This window comes from Phycodurus eques, chromosome 12 (assembly GCF_024500275.1).
Source record: "Phycodurus eques isolate BA_2022a chromosome 12, UOR_Pequ_1.1, whole genome shotgun sequence".
In the NCBI taxonomy this organism is placed as follows: Eukaryota; Metazoa; Chordata; class Actinopteri; order Syngnathiformes; family Syngnathidae; genus Phycodurus; species Phycodurus eques.
The window spans coordinates 18,339,024-18,352,709 of NC_084536.1; the positions used below are offsets into that span (position 1 = coordinate 18,339,024).

The 13,686-nt window shown below is 39.8% G+C and overlaps 1 protein-coding gene across 5 annotated transcripts in view; it reads right to left on the reverse strand.

The window, feature by feature from the left end:
* LOC133410327 (receptor tyrosine-protein kinase erbB-4-like) overlaps positions 1-13,686 on the reverse strand; it is a 238,167-nt gene that overhangs the window by 74,107 nt on the left and 150,374 nt on the right. For 4 of the 5 annotated variants that reach the window (XM_061691350.1, XM_061691352.1, XM_061691351.1 and 1 more), the window contains exons 4-7: positions 9,594-9,725; positions 7,110-7,175; positions 1,405-1,523; positions 1,071-1,212 (exon numbers count right to left, since the gene is read on the reverse strand). In XM_061691350.1, the coding sequence (XP_061547334.1) occupies positions 1,071-1,212; positions 1,405-1,523; positions 7,110-7,175; positions 9,594-9,725 (459 nt within the window). The remainder of the gene's footprint in view (positions 1-1,070; positions 1,213-1,404; positions 1,524-7,109; positions 7,176-9,593; positions 9,726-13,686) is intronic. The other variant, XM_061691353.1, reaches the window with a different exon arrangement.

The following is a 13,686-nucleotide window of genomic DNA, read 5'->3' on the forward strand; positions in this document are numbered from 1 at the left end:
TTGCTCACCCATGAGGTATGGTGAGTAGGCTATACACTTTTTTTTCTTGGCAAAAGAAATATGTAGTACTGTTAGTTCATTACAGTTTGTCACGGTAGGATCAAGATTGTTAAATCCTGACCAGCCTGGTGTTTCCAGTGTGGGGTGTGTCTGCTGGATGAAGTGGGCTGCTCTTCCTCGACTCAATGTGAAGTCGAAAGTATTGATTTAGTTTGGCATCACACATTTATGTGTAACTAGCTCATGACCTTAGAATGGTACTATCGAAGTGCCAAGAATATATTTGTTGGTTGAAAACTTTAATCAACCACATAACTCTCAAAAGAGGACCTAAGGCACTTGAGGGGATTTAAAAGCGATGCGGAATTAGCGGCATTTTGTCAAATAGGTACAGTACGTTTATCACCTCTTTTTGGTTTGGAATTGAATTAGAGTTCCCAACAAATAAAACTTCAAATCGACAACATTTAGTGTTATGGTAACACTCCATTACGTATAAGTCATGTTACCAATGTGGCAGCCGCGGCTAGTTTACAGTGCTAATGCTAACTCAGTATTGCTAGCGCAGCTATTTTGGTGACGCTGGATATGAGTTCTCTGTGGCTATTTATCACGACTAGACACTTTCAACAATCTCACGTCATTATGACTGGACATGTTTAAGAATCGCACTTGTGCATGTCAGTGAAGGGCATGGCTTTGGTCAGAGACTCGAGGAGGGGGACTAGGGAAGTGAGGCTACAGTCAAATCTTGTAAGACGTAGCAATGCAAAGCAAATTGTAATTTGGATCTCGATCTGAAAATCTGTACTCATTTTACAGCATTACATTTATGTTCCCAATCTGTAAATGTAAAGAATAAAAAGAACATCTGTCCAAACATTAACACGTATGCAAGTACATGAATATCAAAACTACTATTTCCAGTCCTAAAGAACACCAGCCTTTTTTGTTTGAGTAAAAACCAAAACAACCTCCCGACTGAGCAAAACATTGTCTTGAACAATAAAATTCCACACAGCATACGGAGAGTACGTATGTTCCTGCATGTGTCCCGTGTTCAGACTTACGTGGACACTTCTTTACACAGAAGGCTCCGTAAGTGTATTTTGCCCTAGGGTTGTGTTGCACCTGGAATGTGGTGGGGTTGTACGCAAAAGGCTGGGGACACTGCGTCACACACGCGCCACTGTCGTTGAAGTTTGTACATGCCTGTACATGTTGACAAAAAAAAAAAAATACATTGCACACTTAATAACAAAATACTGAACATTAGAGTGTGTAACCAATGGAATGACTACAGTCTACAGTAAATACTGTTGTGGACCTGTAAATAGAAACCAGTTTCTATGAGCTGCATGCATGTGTGTATGCGTGTGTGTGTGTGTGCAAGTCTGCACTTACAAAGCAGTCAGTGTCCTTTGGACCAAAGCAGCCACCTGCACACTCACGGTGGCAGCAGTCACTCACATAGGGACCAAAACAGCGGCCATCACACTGCTCAGCACACACCGTCTTAGTTACTGTAGATGTAAAAATTACATAATGAACAAGATAATTGCAAGAAAATCTTTAAACAGCACACTAAGGACAGAAAATTAGGATGGCTCCACATGTGTGGTACTGAGCCACTTTTGAACAATGCTTGCAAGCGCTAAGTGGTTTTTGCATTGCAAGAGAAGCATAAACTCAAACTATATCTTCACATGCTGCAAGATTTTATTAATTTTTTTAAAGAAAGAAGTGCCTTCTTTTAGATCAACGATCTGGAGCTAGAGTATTTCACCAAAGTGAGTACATCCCTCACATTTTTGTAAATATGTCATTATTTATTTTTATTCGCACCGAAGATAGAACACTTCGCAGCTTGTATAACAGTGGGCATTTACTGATCCCTGAAAATAACTCAGCACAGGGCCAATGTTAAAACTGCTGGCAACAAAAGGGAATATACACCTAGGGGCAACAAAAGGGATTACACACTGACGGGAAAATGTCCAAATTGGGCCCAAATTGTTAATATTTTGTGTGGCCATGATTATTTTCCAGTGCTGACTTAACCCTCTTGGGCATGGAGTTCACCAGAGTTCTACAGTTTGGTACACAAATGCTCTTCGACTCCTCCATGATGACATCACGGAACTTGTGGATGTTCTAGACTTTGTGCTCCTCCGCCTTCCATTTGAGGATGCCGAAACAGATGCTCAATAGGGTTAAGGTCAGGAGATGCTTGGCCGGTCTGTCACCGTTCCCCTTAGCTTCATTAGCAAGCCACTGGTCATGGTGTGTTTGGCGTCATCATCATGTTGGAATACTGTTCTGCTGCCCAGTTTCCAAAGTTAGGGGGTGGGTTATTGTGGGGGAGGGGGTCGCGGTTCTTGCTCTGCATTTGTATGTTTGTATATTGGCATTCATTGTTCCCTTAATGAACTGAAGCTCCCAAGTGCCAGGAGCACTCATGCAGCCCCAGACCATGCTTGATTGTATCAAGACACACTAGTCTTGGTACTCCTCACCTGGTTTCCTCCAGACACGCATGACACTATCAGAACCAAATAACTTCATCATGGTCTCAAACGACCAGAGTCCACAATCCATGTCGTTTGTCTGCTTGTCTTCAGCAAGCAACAATATTTACAGAAGAAATGATAAAAACACCTATCTCCATTTTCCAGTTATAACACAAAAACACCTTTCACTGGGAACAGTGAGAACATCTTTAACCCATATAGTGGCAACATTTTAACAGATTGGAGATAAAATTGTCACCACTCAACATTGCTCATGAATTTAAAATGTGATCGTTTGCAAAAGCAGAACGTATAGCTTGTGGGTATTTTTATTTCTGGATGTTTGGCAATATACACTGCTTTCACACATTTTCTCACAAAGTGATGAAATATCATCACTGTAATGGATACAAGCCAACCCGACACACATACATACATGCAGTTCACCATACGACAAAAGAACTATATCAGTAGCATTTTATTTCATGTGTGTGGGTTAAAACAAAATGGTTAACTTTATTGTTTATGGGTCCTTTTCTAACATGTGAACTGGCCAAAATCGACACAGCACTGGCTTTAACTTGAGGAGAGTAAAAACATGAGGAGAGTAAAAACACTTTTTCATACATAAGAATACAGAGAATACAAACAAAAAAACAATGTATCTCCAAAACCATGCCTGGAAGCTTCAATTTCAACAGACTGTGGCTAAAAGTATCAGTCACAGTTTCGATTTTCAAAAGGCAGAAGGTATTTCAGCATAAACTGAAAACATAAACAAGAGAATTCTGTAAATAAGTGTACACTTTTGGCAAATGACAACAGAAGTTGACTTGATGATGATTTGACTATTTAGCATAATGTGACTGTAACATACAGGATGTGCTTTCATTCCCCCCCCCCCAAAAGGCCCCAGGAATTCTCTGAAAGCGATTTATAAAAAGTGATTTTTCCTTCCCGACCTCCTCGGAAAAGGGTCTGTGGTTGAAAATAAAAAAAAAAGATCCCCTGATTCATTCCAGCGGCACGGTGGGCGACTGGTTAGAGCGTCAGCCTCACAGTTCTCAGGAGCGGGGTTCAATCCCCGGTCCCGCCTGTGTGGAGTTTGCATGTTCTCCCCGTGTCTGCGTGGGTTTTCTCCGGGCACTCCGGTTTCCTCCCACATCCCAAAAACATGCATTAATTGGGGACTCTAAATTGCCCGTAGGTGTGAATGTGAGTGCGAATGTTGTTTGTTTGTATGTGCCCTGCGATTGGCTAGCAACCAGTTCAGGGTGTACCCCGCCTCCTGCTCGATGATAGCTGGGATAGGCTCCAGCACGCCTGCGACCCTAGTGAGGAGAAGTGGCTCAGAAAATGGATGGATGGATGGATGGATGATTCCTTCCCGCTGCTTACAAATTCTAACGTGTGTGTGGTCAACAGCGAGTGCAGCCGACCTACGGACTCTGTGACTGTGAAATGAAATGGAACGATAGCAAATGAGGAAGTGACCTCAAGCTTGTGCTTTTACCAGACACGAAACAGAAAAGCAACTGGTTGTGTTGAGTGTTTGGATAACGTGTTGACCAAGTCATTCAACAAGATAAAAATGACAAGGAGAAGACCATATAAGCCAGGGGTGTCAAACTCATTTTTGCCGCGGGCCACATCGTAGTTACGGTTTCTCTCAGAGGGCCATTATGATTGTGAAATATAAATGTTAAATTACCTCCTTATATTGTTACACAGACAACAAATCGATGAATGACTAGTTTTGAAATAAAAAGTCAAGGGTAATTCTTTGTTCAACTATTATTCAAGTTACTGTACTGTAAAAAGGGTGTTGGTAACAAAAACATGATTTCAGTATCACTACTTTATTATTTATTACATGTGACTATTTACGCGGCACGGTGGACGACTGGTTAGAGCGTCAGCCTCATAGTTCTGAGGACCCGGGTTCAATCCCTAGCCCCACCTGTGTGGAGTTTCCATGTTCTCCCCGTGCCTGCGTGGGTTTTCTCCGGGCACTCTCCCAAAAACATGCATTAATTGGAGACTCCAAATTGCCCGTAGGTGTGACTGTTAGTGCGAATGGTTGTTTGTTTGTATGTGCCCTGCGATTGGCTGGCAACCTGTTCAGGGTGTACTCTGCCTCCTGCCCAATGACAGCTGGGATAGGCTCCAGCACTCCCGCGACCCTAGTGAGGAGAAGCGGCTCAGAAAATGGATGGATGGATGGATGTGACAATTTACATTTTTTTGTACATTTTTCTAACACTCTTTTTTCTTTATATTTTGCGCAGGTCAGTTTTGGTTCGATGACAGACATCTTTATGTGTTGAATGCTGTGTTTTTCATCACGAGTACGCCACACACTGTAAGAGCAGCGAGCAAACATTCAGCAGCTGTTTTTTTTTGGGTTTTTTTCCTGGCCATGTGTGGGTTCCCTGGCATTGAAAAAGAAAGACACACACACCCACACCCACACACACACATATATATATATATATATATATATATATATATACATACATATACATGCACACACATATACACACACATACATATTTATAGATTCTTAAAAATGAGACAAAACTCATTTTCACTTTCTACAGTATCTCTACTTACCATTTTGTGTAGTTAGCCAAAAGAGAATGAAAAGGTTGTAAGGGAAAGTAAGGCAATCAGGGATGAATCATCACATGCACATCTGGTTGAAGACACGAGTGTGGGATAGAAGGGTGATAATGGGAAACAAGACGGACGGCCCCCAGTGCTTATCAGTGGTCCATCTGGAACATGTTGCTAACAGTGTTCTCAAAGTTCATTCCTCATTATCTTAATGGGATCATGAGCACAGAACAACTACATCAAGATATACCCACGTTTGAAGCCAGAGATTAGGTGGTCTGAGCACAGTGGAGGAGAGATGGATTACAGGTGAGAAAATGGATGACAAGAAAGGTACAATCAAACAGGTGTAGGAGGAAAATAAAACGGAAAAAAAATATGGAGAGGGGTAAATTGCCTTGCATTTGTTTTGTGTGCTTCCGTGTCATCTTATTTAGATTGTATCTGATCTGTGGAGAAAAATGCATGAGCAAAAATGGGAACGTGAACGGAAGAGACACTAGGAGATCGTTTGAGAGGAAAGTAATGAAATATGGGGGCTAAATATCACAATGCTATTCTCCGCTGATGACAGCAAATCATTCTCACACGCTCCAAGATATTCTTAGCATGTGTATGTGAGGGATGATTCAGCAGAAGAGTCATGACTGAAAGTTTTAGGACACACCCCATAATCAGTTAAAGGTTTTCCGAATCTTAGGTTTTCTTCTTACGATGCCATCTTGGAAGATTATTTTCTGAATAGTATGGAAAGGGTCCTTTTTCTGTTCCTGCGTGGCAGTGCCCCAATGATGACATGATATAATTGTGCGTCATTCGGCATTAATTTACCTAGACCCCTGTCCTTATCACCCTAGTCCTTGATTTCAACTGGTAATCACACATAACAGATAATAACATGCAGTTTTATACCCATTAAGCTGCGTTTGCACAGGAAGTGATTAATAGGATGGGATGTTAATGGGATGCAGTGATAAGAATAAATGACAGTAGGCAGGCTTGTAGTTTACACTCCATGATAATCTCAAATTTTCGGGGTGCGAGTGCACTGACTCCTAATGGTAGCTGAATAACCTCTTGATTAATGGATCAGTAAGCAACCAGAGCCCAGAATGTCTGTGAGCGAGCAAATGTGACCAAAAACTCCTCATAAAAGGGGCACTAATGGCTGTTCGCTAGAGAAAGCGTCCGGTAGCCGAGCCCGAGGAACCGCACGGATGAACAGGGCGGCGCCACCTCCAAAGCCGGTTTCCGGAAAGGAAACAAAGCTGGAGGTGGACAGATGAACGGGAGAAAGTGTAGCAGGATTACGCACCACATGGCAGATGGAAAAGAGTCGTAGGAGGCGTAGGCTAACCTCAGCATGGCAGAGTCGTCCACCTGACCCATCAGGAAGGAACCTGATGAGAACTAGCTGGGTTCTGAGGGAGCTAGCTAGCTAGCTGGTATGAAAAGGGGATAGCGGTCCCAGCCGGCGAAAGCTTACCGCACCAAGACAGGTGAAAGCCTGCATGGGTTCCACTTTGCTCACTGTACGGCGATTAACATAATGTGACTGCCAACCGGTCGCCCAACTGCAACCGCATCACTGTGCAGCTCAAGCTCTTATAGAGGGGAGAAGGGGCCACTTATGCCCGATGCCCAAATGTGTCATTAGGTGTTGTTTTAGTCATGGCCAAAAAAATTTAAATAAATACAAAAATCAGGAAAACTGAAATGGTGAAAACCAGTTCAACACTAAAGCGCTCCATTTCAGCACCACATAATTCTCTGTCTTTACACGGTTTTAGTGCCATATATAAAATATACTTAATTAACTTACTTGCAAAATTGTCCTTATTAACTTAACTTTCAAAGAATCCATTTTTTGTTTTGTTTTAAATGACAAAAGTTGTGACCCTTACAGTATAGAACATTCTCTGCTCGTATCAACTTGCTCAGAAGAGAGAATGAAAATGCTTATGTTCCACTTAAACTACTTACAGCTTTGACACTGATCCTCTTTGGGCCCCCAGCAACGACCATTACAGGAGCGATGGCACTTCTGACCTGCATAGAATGTCATGGAAACGATCACTGATGCTTTCAGGGACAACTTGGATACTATGATCAATATTTGTATATCAAATTACTACCTTTTGAACACAAAAAAATATATATATTTTGCTACATATACTGAGCTACAGAGTGAATGCTTACAAGCAGAGTTGGTCCAAGTTGCATGAGTAACGAATATGGCTTGGCTATACATTGTAGGGGAGAATGTGTTTTATTTTATTATTTATTTATTTATTTTAATGTCAAACTGCTCATATCCGAGCATAACCATTCAGATACATTTAATATTATGCAGAAATAATTATGATAAAACTTGAAATCTTTCAGTCATAACACAGCATCTTGAATATGCTGTTCAGGTCATAAAATAGTTATAGGCACTTTAGACACTGTTTTAAGTCACCTATCAAGGGACTAGAAATGTAAATTAGCTGTATACTAAATTCAGCATGTTTACACAATATTTCTAATCTATGCTTTAAGTCAACTGTCAAGGGACTACGAATGTAAATTAGCTGTATGCTAACTTCAGCACATTTACACAATATTTGTACTGGTGTTCATTATTGTGCGTTGTCTCCTTTAAATAAATCAAATTGAATTGAATTAAATTAAATATCTTGATCGCTTTTGTCAAAATGTGACAACACTTTTCTCGGTTGGTTTCTTTAGAAGCGCAGCATTAAACCTCTGAAAATGTGGCTGAGATAAAAGCAGCAAAGACGCAAAGCACGTCATACCTTTAAAGCTTTAGTCGGTGCTGTTCTGGGTAGTTTTGAAGAGCTTAATTGACTGTCTGGTAATTGAGTGAGAGGGAAGTGAGCCTGCGTAATTTGTGCAGGAGTGCTGTCCTCTGTCCATCAGCCTCTCCAGATGAGAGCTATTAGCGCTGAGACTTACTCTATTCCCCAACATGAGCCTCCATTTTCCGCCCTCCTCTTCTTCATCATACAGCATGTGCCCCTCTCTACTGCACACTTTATCTCTTTCATTCTTCATCTACCCTCCCTAATCCATCGCCCCCTGTGGTTCTCTTTCACTTAATGCCCAACATTGTTATGCTTTGTTCATTTCTCTAGCCTGTTGCTTTTTTTTTTTTTTTTTCCCCCTCTCATCCTTCAGCCTGACTCCCTCTAGCACGTTGACAGATCTGGAGAAGAGGTCGACTGCAATAAAAGCTGCGTACAAAAACAAATCTAAATAACAGGGCCATAAATTGTTGTTTCAGACCGCCAAGTGTGGAGAACCTTTACTACACTCATATCTCTATTATCGTCCCCCTTGGAGTGTGTTGGCCTGTGAAGTCAAATCGGACCAGTTTTCATTTAAAGTTCAAGATTTGCTCTCTCCCGTCTGATAAATTGTCAGTGGCAATCAGTCCTACTACTAACATCATATTTTACAGTGATCTTAAAATGGACCCTGAAGGTTGCATTGCCGAGTAGTCTTCCACACCAAGAAGGGCAGCAAGAAGTCTGTATGGAAGGCAAGCTTGACAAAAATACACACACAAAAAAAGCACAATGTAAAGCTACAGCTTGTGTTGATTTCCGAGACAATGTGAGGGATTATGTTCTCAATCATCTACATCAAGAGGTTGTAGGGTTTTGGGGTTCAGAGCACTGCAAGAATAAGGTTTATTAGGAAAAATATCAGGTTTTTTTAACAGTAATTTTGCATGGAAGTCTAAAGTGAGTGAAAGAACTCCAAAGGCAAATGTAGAAAATTATGTCTGGTAAAACAACTGCACTTCTGAGGTCATTACGTCTATGCAGGGGGGGGGGGTGGGGGGGGGGAACAAGACCATTAAAAAAGAACAGGGGAAAAACAAATTTAAATGCCAACCAGCTTGAGCAACAAATGAATAAAAAAAGAAGTGTATTGATAACATCAGAACAAGCGGTCTGTTCAGGTAGCTTATTTAATCACCTCATTCAGACTAGATGTCATTTCACTGCAATTCATCCCTTAAGTATATATTAACATACTGTTTAAGCCAGCAGTTAGGTAAAAATGTGCATATTAAGGGGAACTGTCATTTTAAATTGTTGTTTGACAAAGTGACAGAACGGGGTCAAAGTTGCTCTATCTCGGTCAAAAATTATGTCTGTGGTGTTTGAACCGCTGTTGCTCGACAAAATGTTTGTTTTCTGGTGTCATACTTTTGGACAAAGGGACAAAGACAAAATAAGAAGAAAAACAAAAAAAATAAGGCATTTATCTCCCTTTAAAGTAACAAAAGCTTCCACTGTACTGGAAAAGCTTTCTATAACATGTTGAAGTGTGTCTCTCTGTATTGTTTTCCATTCATATGGAAAAACATTTGTGTGGTCAGAGGTCACTGTCATCAATCAAGGGACCAACCTACTGTTGCTACCTTGCATACCTTTTACATACATTGTAACTTACATGTGACACTGCTGTTGGTGGGCACCACCACAGGATAGACGCCGGAGTTCTTGACAATGTCCTGCCAATGAATGGTGTCCGCGTGACACAAGAACTTGTTTTGGTCGACATAGACTCCTCCACTCAGGAGCTCTGTAAAGGAAAAAAATGTCAGTCAGCACCCACAAATGGGTCTAACGTATTAGAACTCTAATTCAACCAAAAGTATGCTTGAGAAATGATTTCATTTCTTCATGGCGTTAATAAGCAGTGTCAGAAAATGTGATAGAATCCTTCTGTATTTTACCTGTCTTGTTACACTCAGAAACTAAAGTTTCTTTTTCAACTATGGATGATGGAGCCCAGGCTAGATTTCATATGAAGAATGGATGGATGGATAGATGATATAGAGCCATCTAAAATTCTGATGAATCTTTTGCATATTGTGGTCAAATATTGATGACAATGGTGCTTTTAGTCACGAGTGCCAGAAAATTTATGTAATCTTTCATTTTACAAAGCCAAATTTCAATGAAGTTTGGACTTTGTGTAAACAGAATAAAAGTATGAACTGATTATATATATATATATATATATATATATATATATATATATATATATATATATATATATATATATATATTTACTACACTCACACTCAATATACTGGAACAACTATGTACAAGTGTCTTGCATAAACCAGATGAAACCATTTATCCCCACGTAATAGGAGGTATTATAAGTGATCGTGCCACCTCAGCTCTCCTTCCTTCTAGTTGAAGGTGTGGTGGGAGTTGACGAAAGAAATTAATTCAGTCCTTCAACAAAGAGGCAATTATTGTGGGCTAAGAGGAGGTTTCATCTCAAATTCAAATAATATTTCACACTGGGATGCTGGCAAACGGGAATGATGGAAATCTAAGGCAACCTAAGGCAAATCAGCATGATTAATAATGCTTAAGCAAAACACGTAAATCATCTTCTTGGTGTCCACCCACATACCTTGTTTGACTGTAAGTCGACCAAAGTAAAGACTTTGCACAGTTTGTAGCCACTGTCACAAGTACAGTAAGTGTCACACCCTTTTTTTTCTTTTTTTTAATGTCCTGTTAGGTCAAGCAGAATGTCACAACCTTTTAACCATGTAACTACATGTAACAATGGTCGCACAATACTCTAACGTAATTCAAATGCATCTACATTTGTGATTTTCCATTCATCACACAACAAATCACATCAGGTCATCACATCAATTGCATGTTGAGCTATTATATCGTTACAATGTGCAGGAAAAACACGTTTAAAGCTAGATTTATCTTCTGCACTTTGGACTGAAAAGGAATTTTTGCAATTCAGGAACAATTTAAACATAATCCAAATGACAATAATGTTTATGTTGAAAAGTGCAGTTTATATATACTGTATGTATATAATCATTGTTTAAGCCTTTTTTTTTTTTTAACTCTTTAGAGACACTTTGTAGTGAAACTTGAGCTTACGTATGTACTAATAGGAACCAGTGTTTGTTTACAAACTCTACACTAAACAGATTTGGGGGAAATAGGTTGTGTTGGCTCATTTTATGTTATAAAGTGTAATAAATTTACACCTATGTTTGGAAAATATTTATTATTATTTATTTAATTAGACTAATACAATGAAAAAGCAAAAAAAAACAAAAAATTTGTATCGTGATGATTGATTGAGACAACACATTTTAATTAATTAATTGTAGCCAAAAATGGAACATACAGTATGCTCCCTCAATCTTACAACCTTATTTGAAGTGTACACTAATAATATCATTTAACTACAAATAAAATAAGCACAATTCCATCTTCTCTCATGCTCTCTGTTACCAAGAGCTGAATAATGGACACAGTAACATCACATACTACTATCAAAAACAAGTTGAATTCATTTAGGGTTTACTTTCATGTTTAAGTGTAGTTTGTGGCCAGTGGAAATTAACTGTTCAATTGTATAGTATTAACGATTGTTTTGCGTAAAAATATCTTGGATTGTTGATGGAGATAAAGTGTTTATATTCAAGCCCTTGTAGTGAAAAATAAAATCTGTAATCATTTGTGAATATGACTTCAAAAGGAAAATAAATTGACAACAACGCGCTGCATGTCTACTGGAGGAAAACAATATGAAATTCAGGGAGGCAGAACAAATGCATGCGAGCAATTATATTGGTAGTAACCGGCTGCTGTGAGTTTTTCTGTGTCTTTTATTATTGCAGCAGCGGGATGAATATGATTAAGAATGGGAGGCAAATAATGAACCAATGATCAGGGGGGGAAATAAGTAATGTTAATGAGTTTGTGAGAATGAATAAATTAAGTATTGAGAGGATTGTTGGAGGTTTGCGTAGGAGAAACAGAGAATTGTTTATTCTAGTGTTAGACAACAGCATTAATTAATATCCCTACCGTGATTATCCTTCACTGATATGAAGTAGACTCATGTGACCATGTGTACCATTAATTCTGTTTTCAAATAAAACATTTTAATAAGGGTGCCAATGACTTTCAAATGGAAACCCAGTGAAAAGGCAGACTAAGAAAAGTAGTATACATTATTTTCTCAATTAATGGCTTCAGTGTTAATGGATGGCAATTATTTGCTGGGTGCATCGTGCACGTTGATAAATAAACAACACACGACTAGGTGACTATAGTTACTTAAAATACGACTGATACGCCCATATGTTGCTGTAGGCGTTATGACCACAACACACAGCACCAGCAGAGCAGACGCGGAATCTGTAAAGCTGATATTTTTTAGTAGAGTATAAAAGTGCTGATTGCAACGAGGTGCATTTAGGAACATAACCTGCTTAACCTTTTGACGCCAATTAAATAAAATTAAAGAACAATCGGATGACCGTTGACAGAGCGGAGAGAATACAGAACAGTCAAATACAGTACAGGGAGTCCTCGAGTTACGACGCACTCGACCTACGACGTTTCGCCTTAACGACGCCCAGGGGTTAACTCCCTTTTCTCGTTGCACAGCTGAGCTGGGTGGCGGCAACAATAAAGGCACGAAACACCGATTTGCTGCTTTAATGGCGCTATAAGCTCCTCTGCACATTCAACGTCAACGAGTCCTCTGCTAAATGCTACTCTTCCCCGGTCGCCGTCATTCCACTTGCCACTGTACACACTCGCACCTCCGCGCACTCCTTCCTCCTTCACAGTCCCACCGGATGATGCCTGCGCACACATCGACGCACACGCCCACACACACTGAGCTTGCTGTCACAATCACGTGGGACAATACCCGTAACAGAAGTATTTCGACGTAAATTTCGACTTAAACGGTGAAATCAGATTTACGTGGACATTCGTGTTTGGTCGCCAGCGTAGGAACGGAACTCGGTCGTAAATCGAGGACTTCCTGTATATAATAAGTAGCGCTGTTTATTTGTGGGACTAATGATGAGCAAACATTTATACACATACAACACATGAAAAAAACAACAACAACAAAAAAAACGCTTTTTAACTGTTAGTCACTGTTCAACTTCAATATGTAGTCTCTCTCTGGAACACCAAAAAGCTGCCACACACCCAGAAACATACATGAAATTATAAATACAGTTAAGTATTATAGTAAAATACATGATACTTTACATTACATTATATTTCGTAAGTACTGTATTAGTAGACTTTCCACCGATCTGATCAGTTTGATCTGTATCGGCCATTAATTAGCATTTTATGCTGATCGGCCGATCGGCTTTCATGCCATAATTCGCCGATCCCATCAATGACTTAATCGATCATGTGATACACACTGGCATTTTTGATTGGCTGTTCCATGCACTACTTTGCAATCCAGTTATACCACAGGTGTCAAACCCAAGGCCCGGGGGCCAGATCTGGCCCACCACATTTTTTCATGTGGCCCATGAAAGCAAATCATGTGTGTTGACTTCTTGTTTCTTGGTAGCATACCAAAACTGCAAATTTTCTTTGTTATTAATGTTGAGCTTTTGTACTTATTTTTTGGCTTTTACCAAACCCCTTTTAAAATGAATAATAGTTGAACAACACTTTTTTGCTGGCCTCTGATTTCACAAGTAATCATCTATTAACTTGAT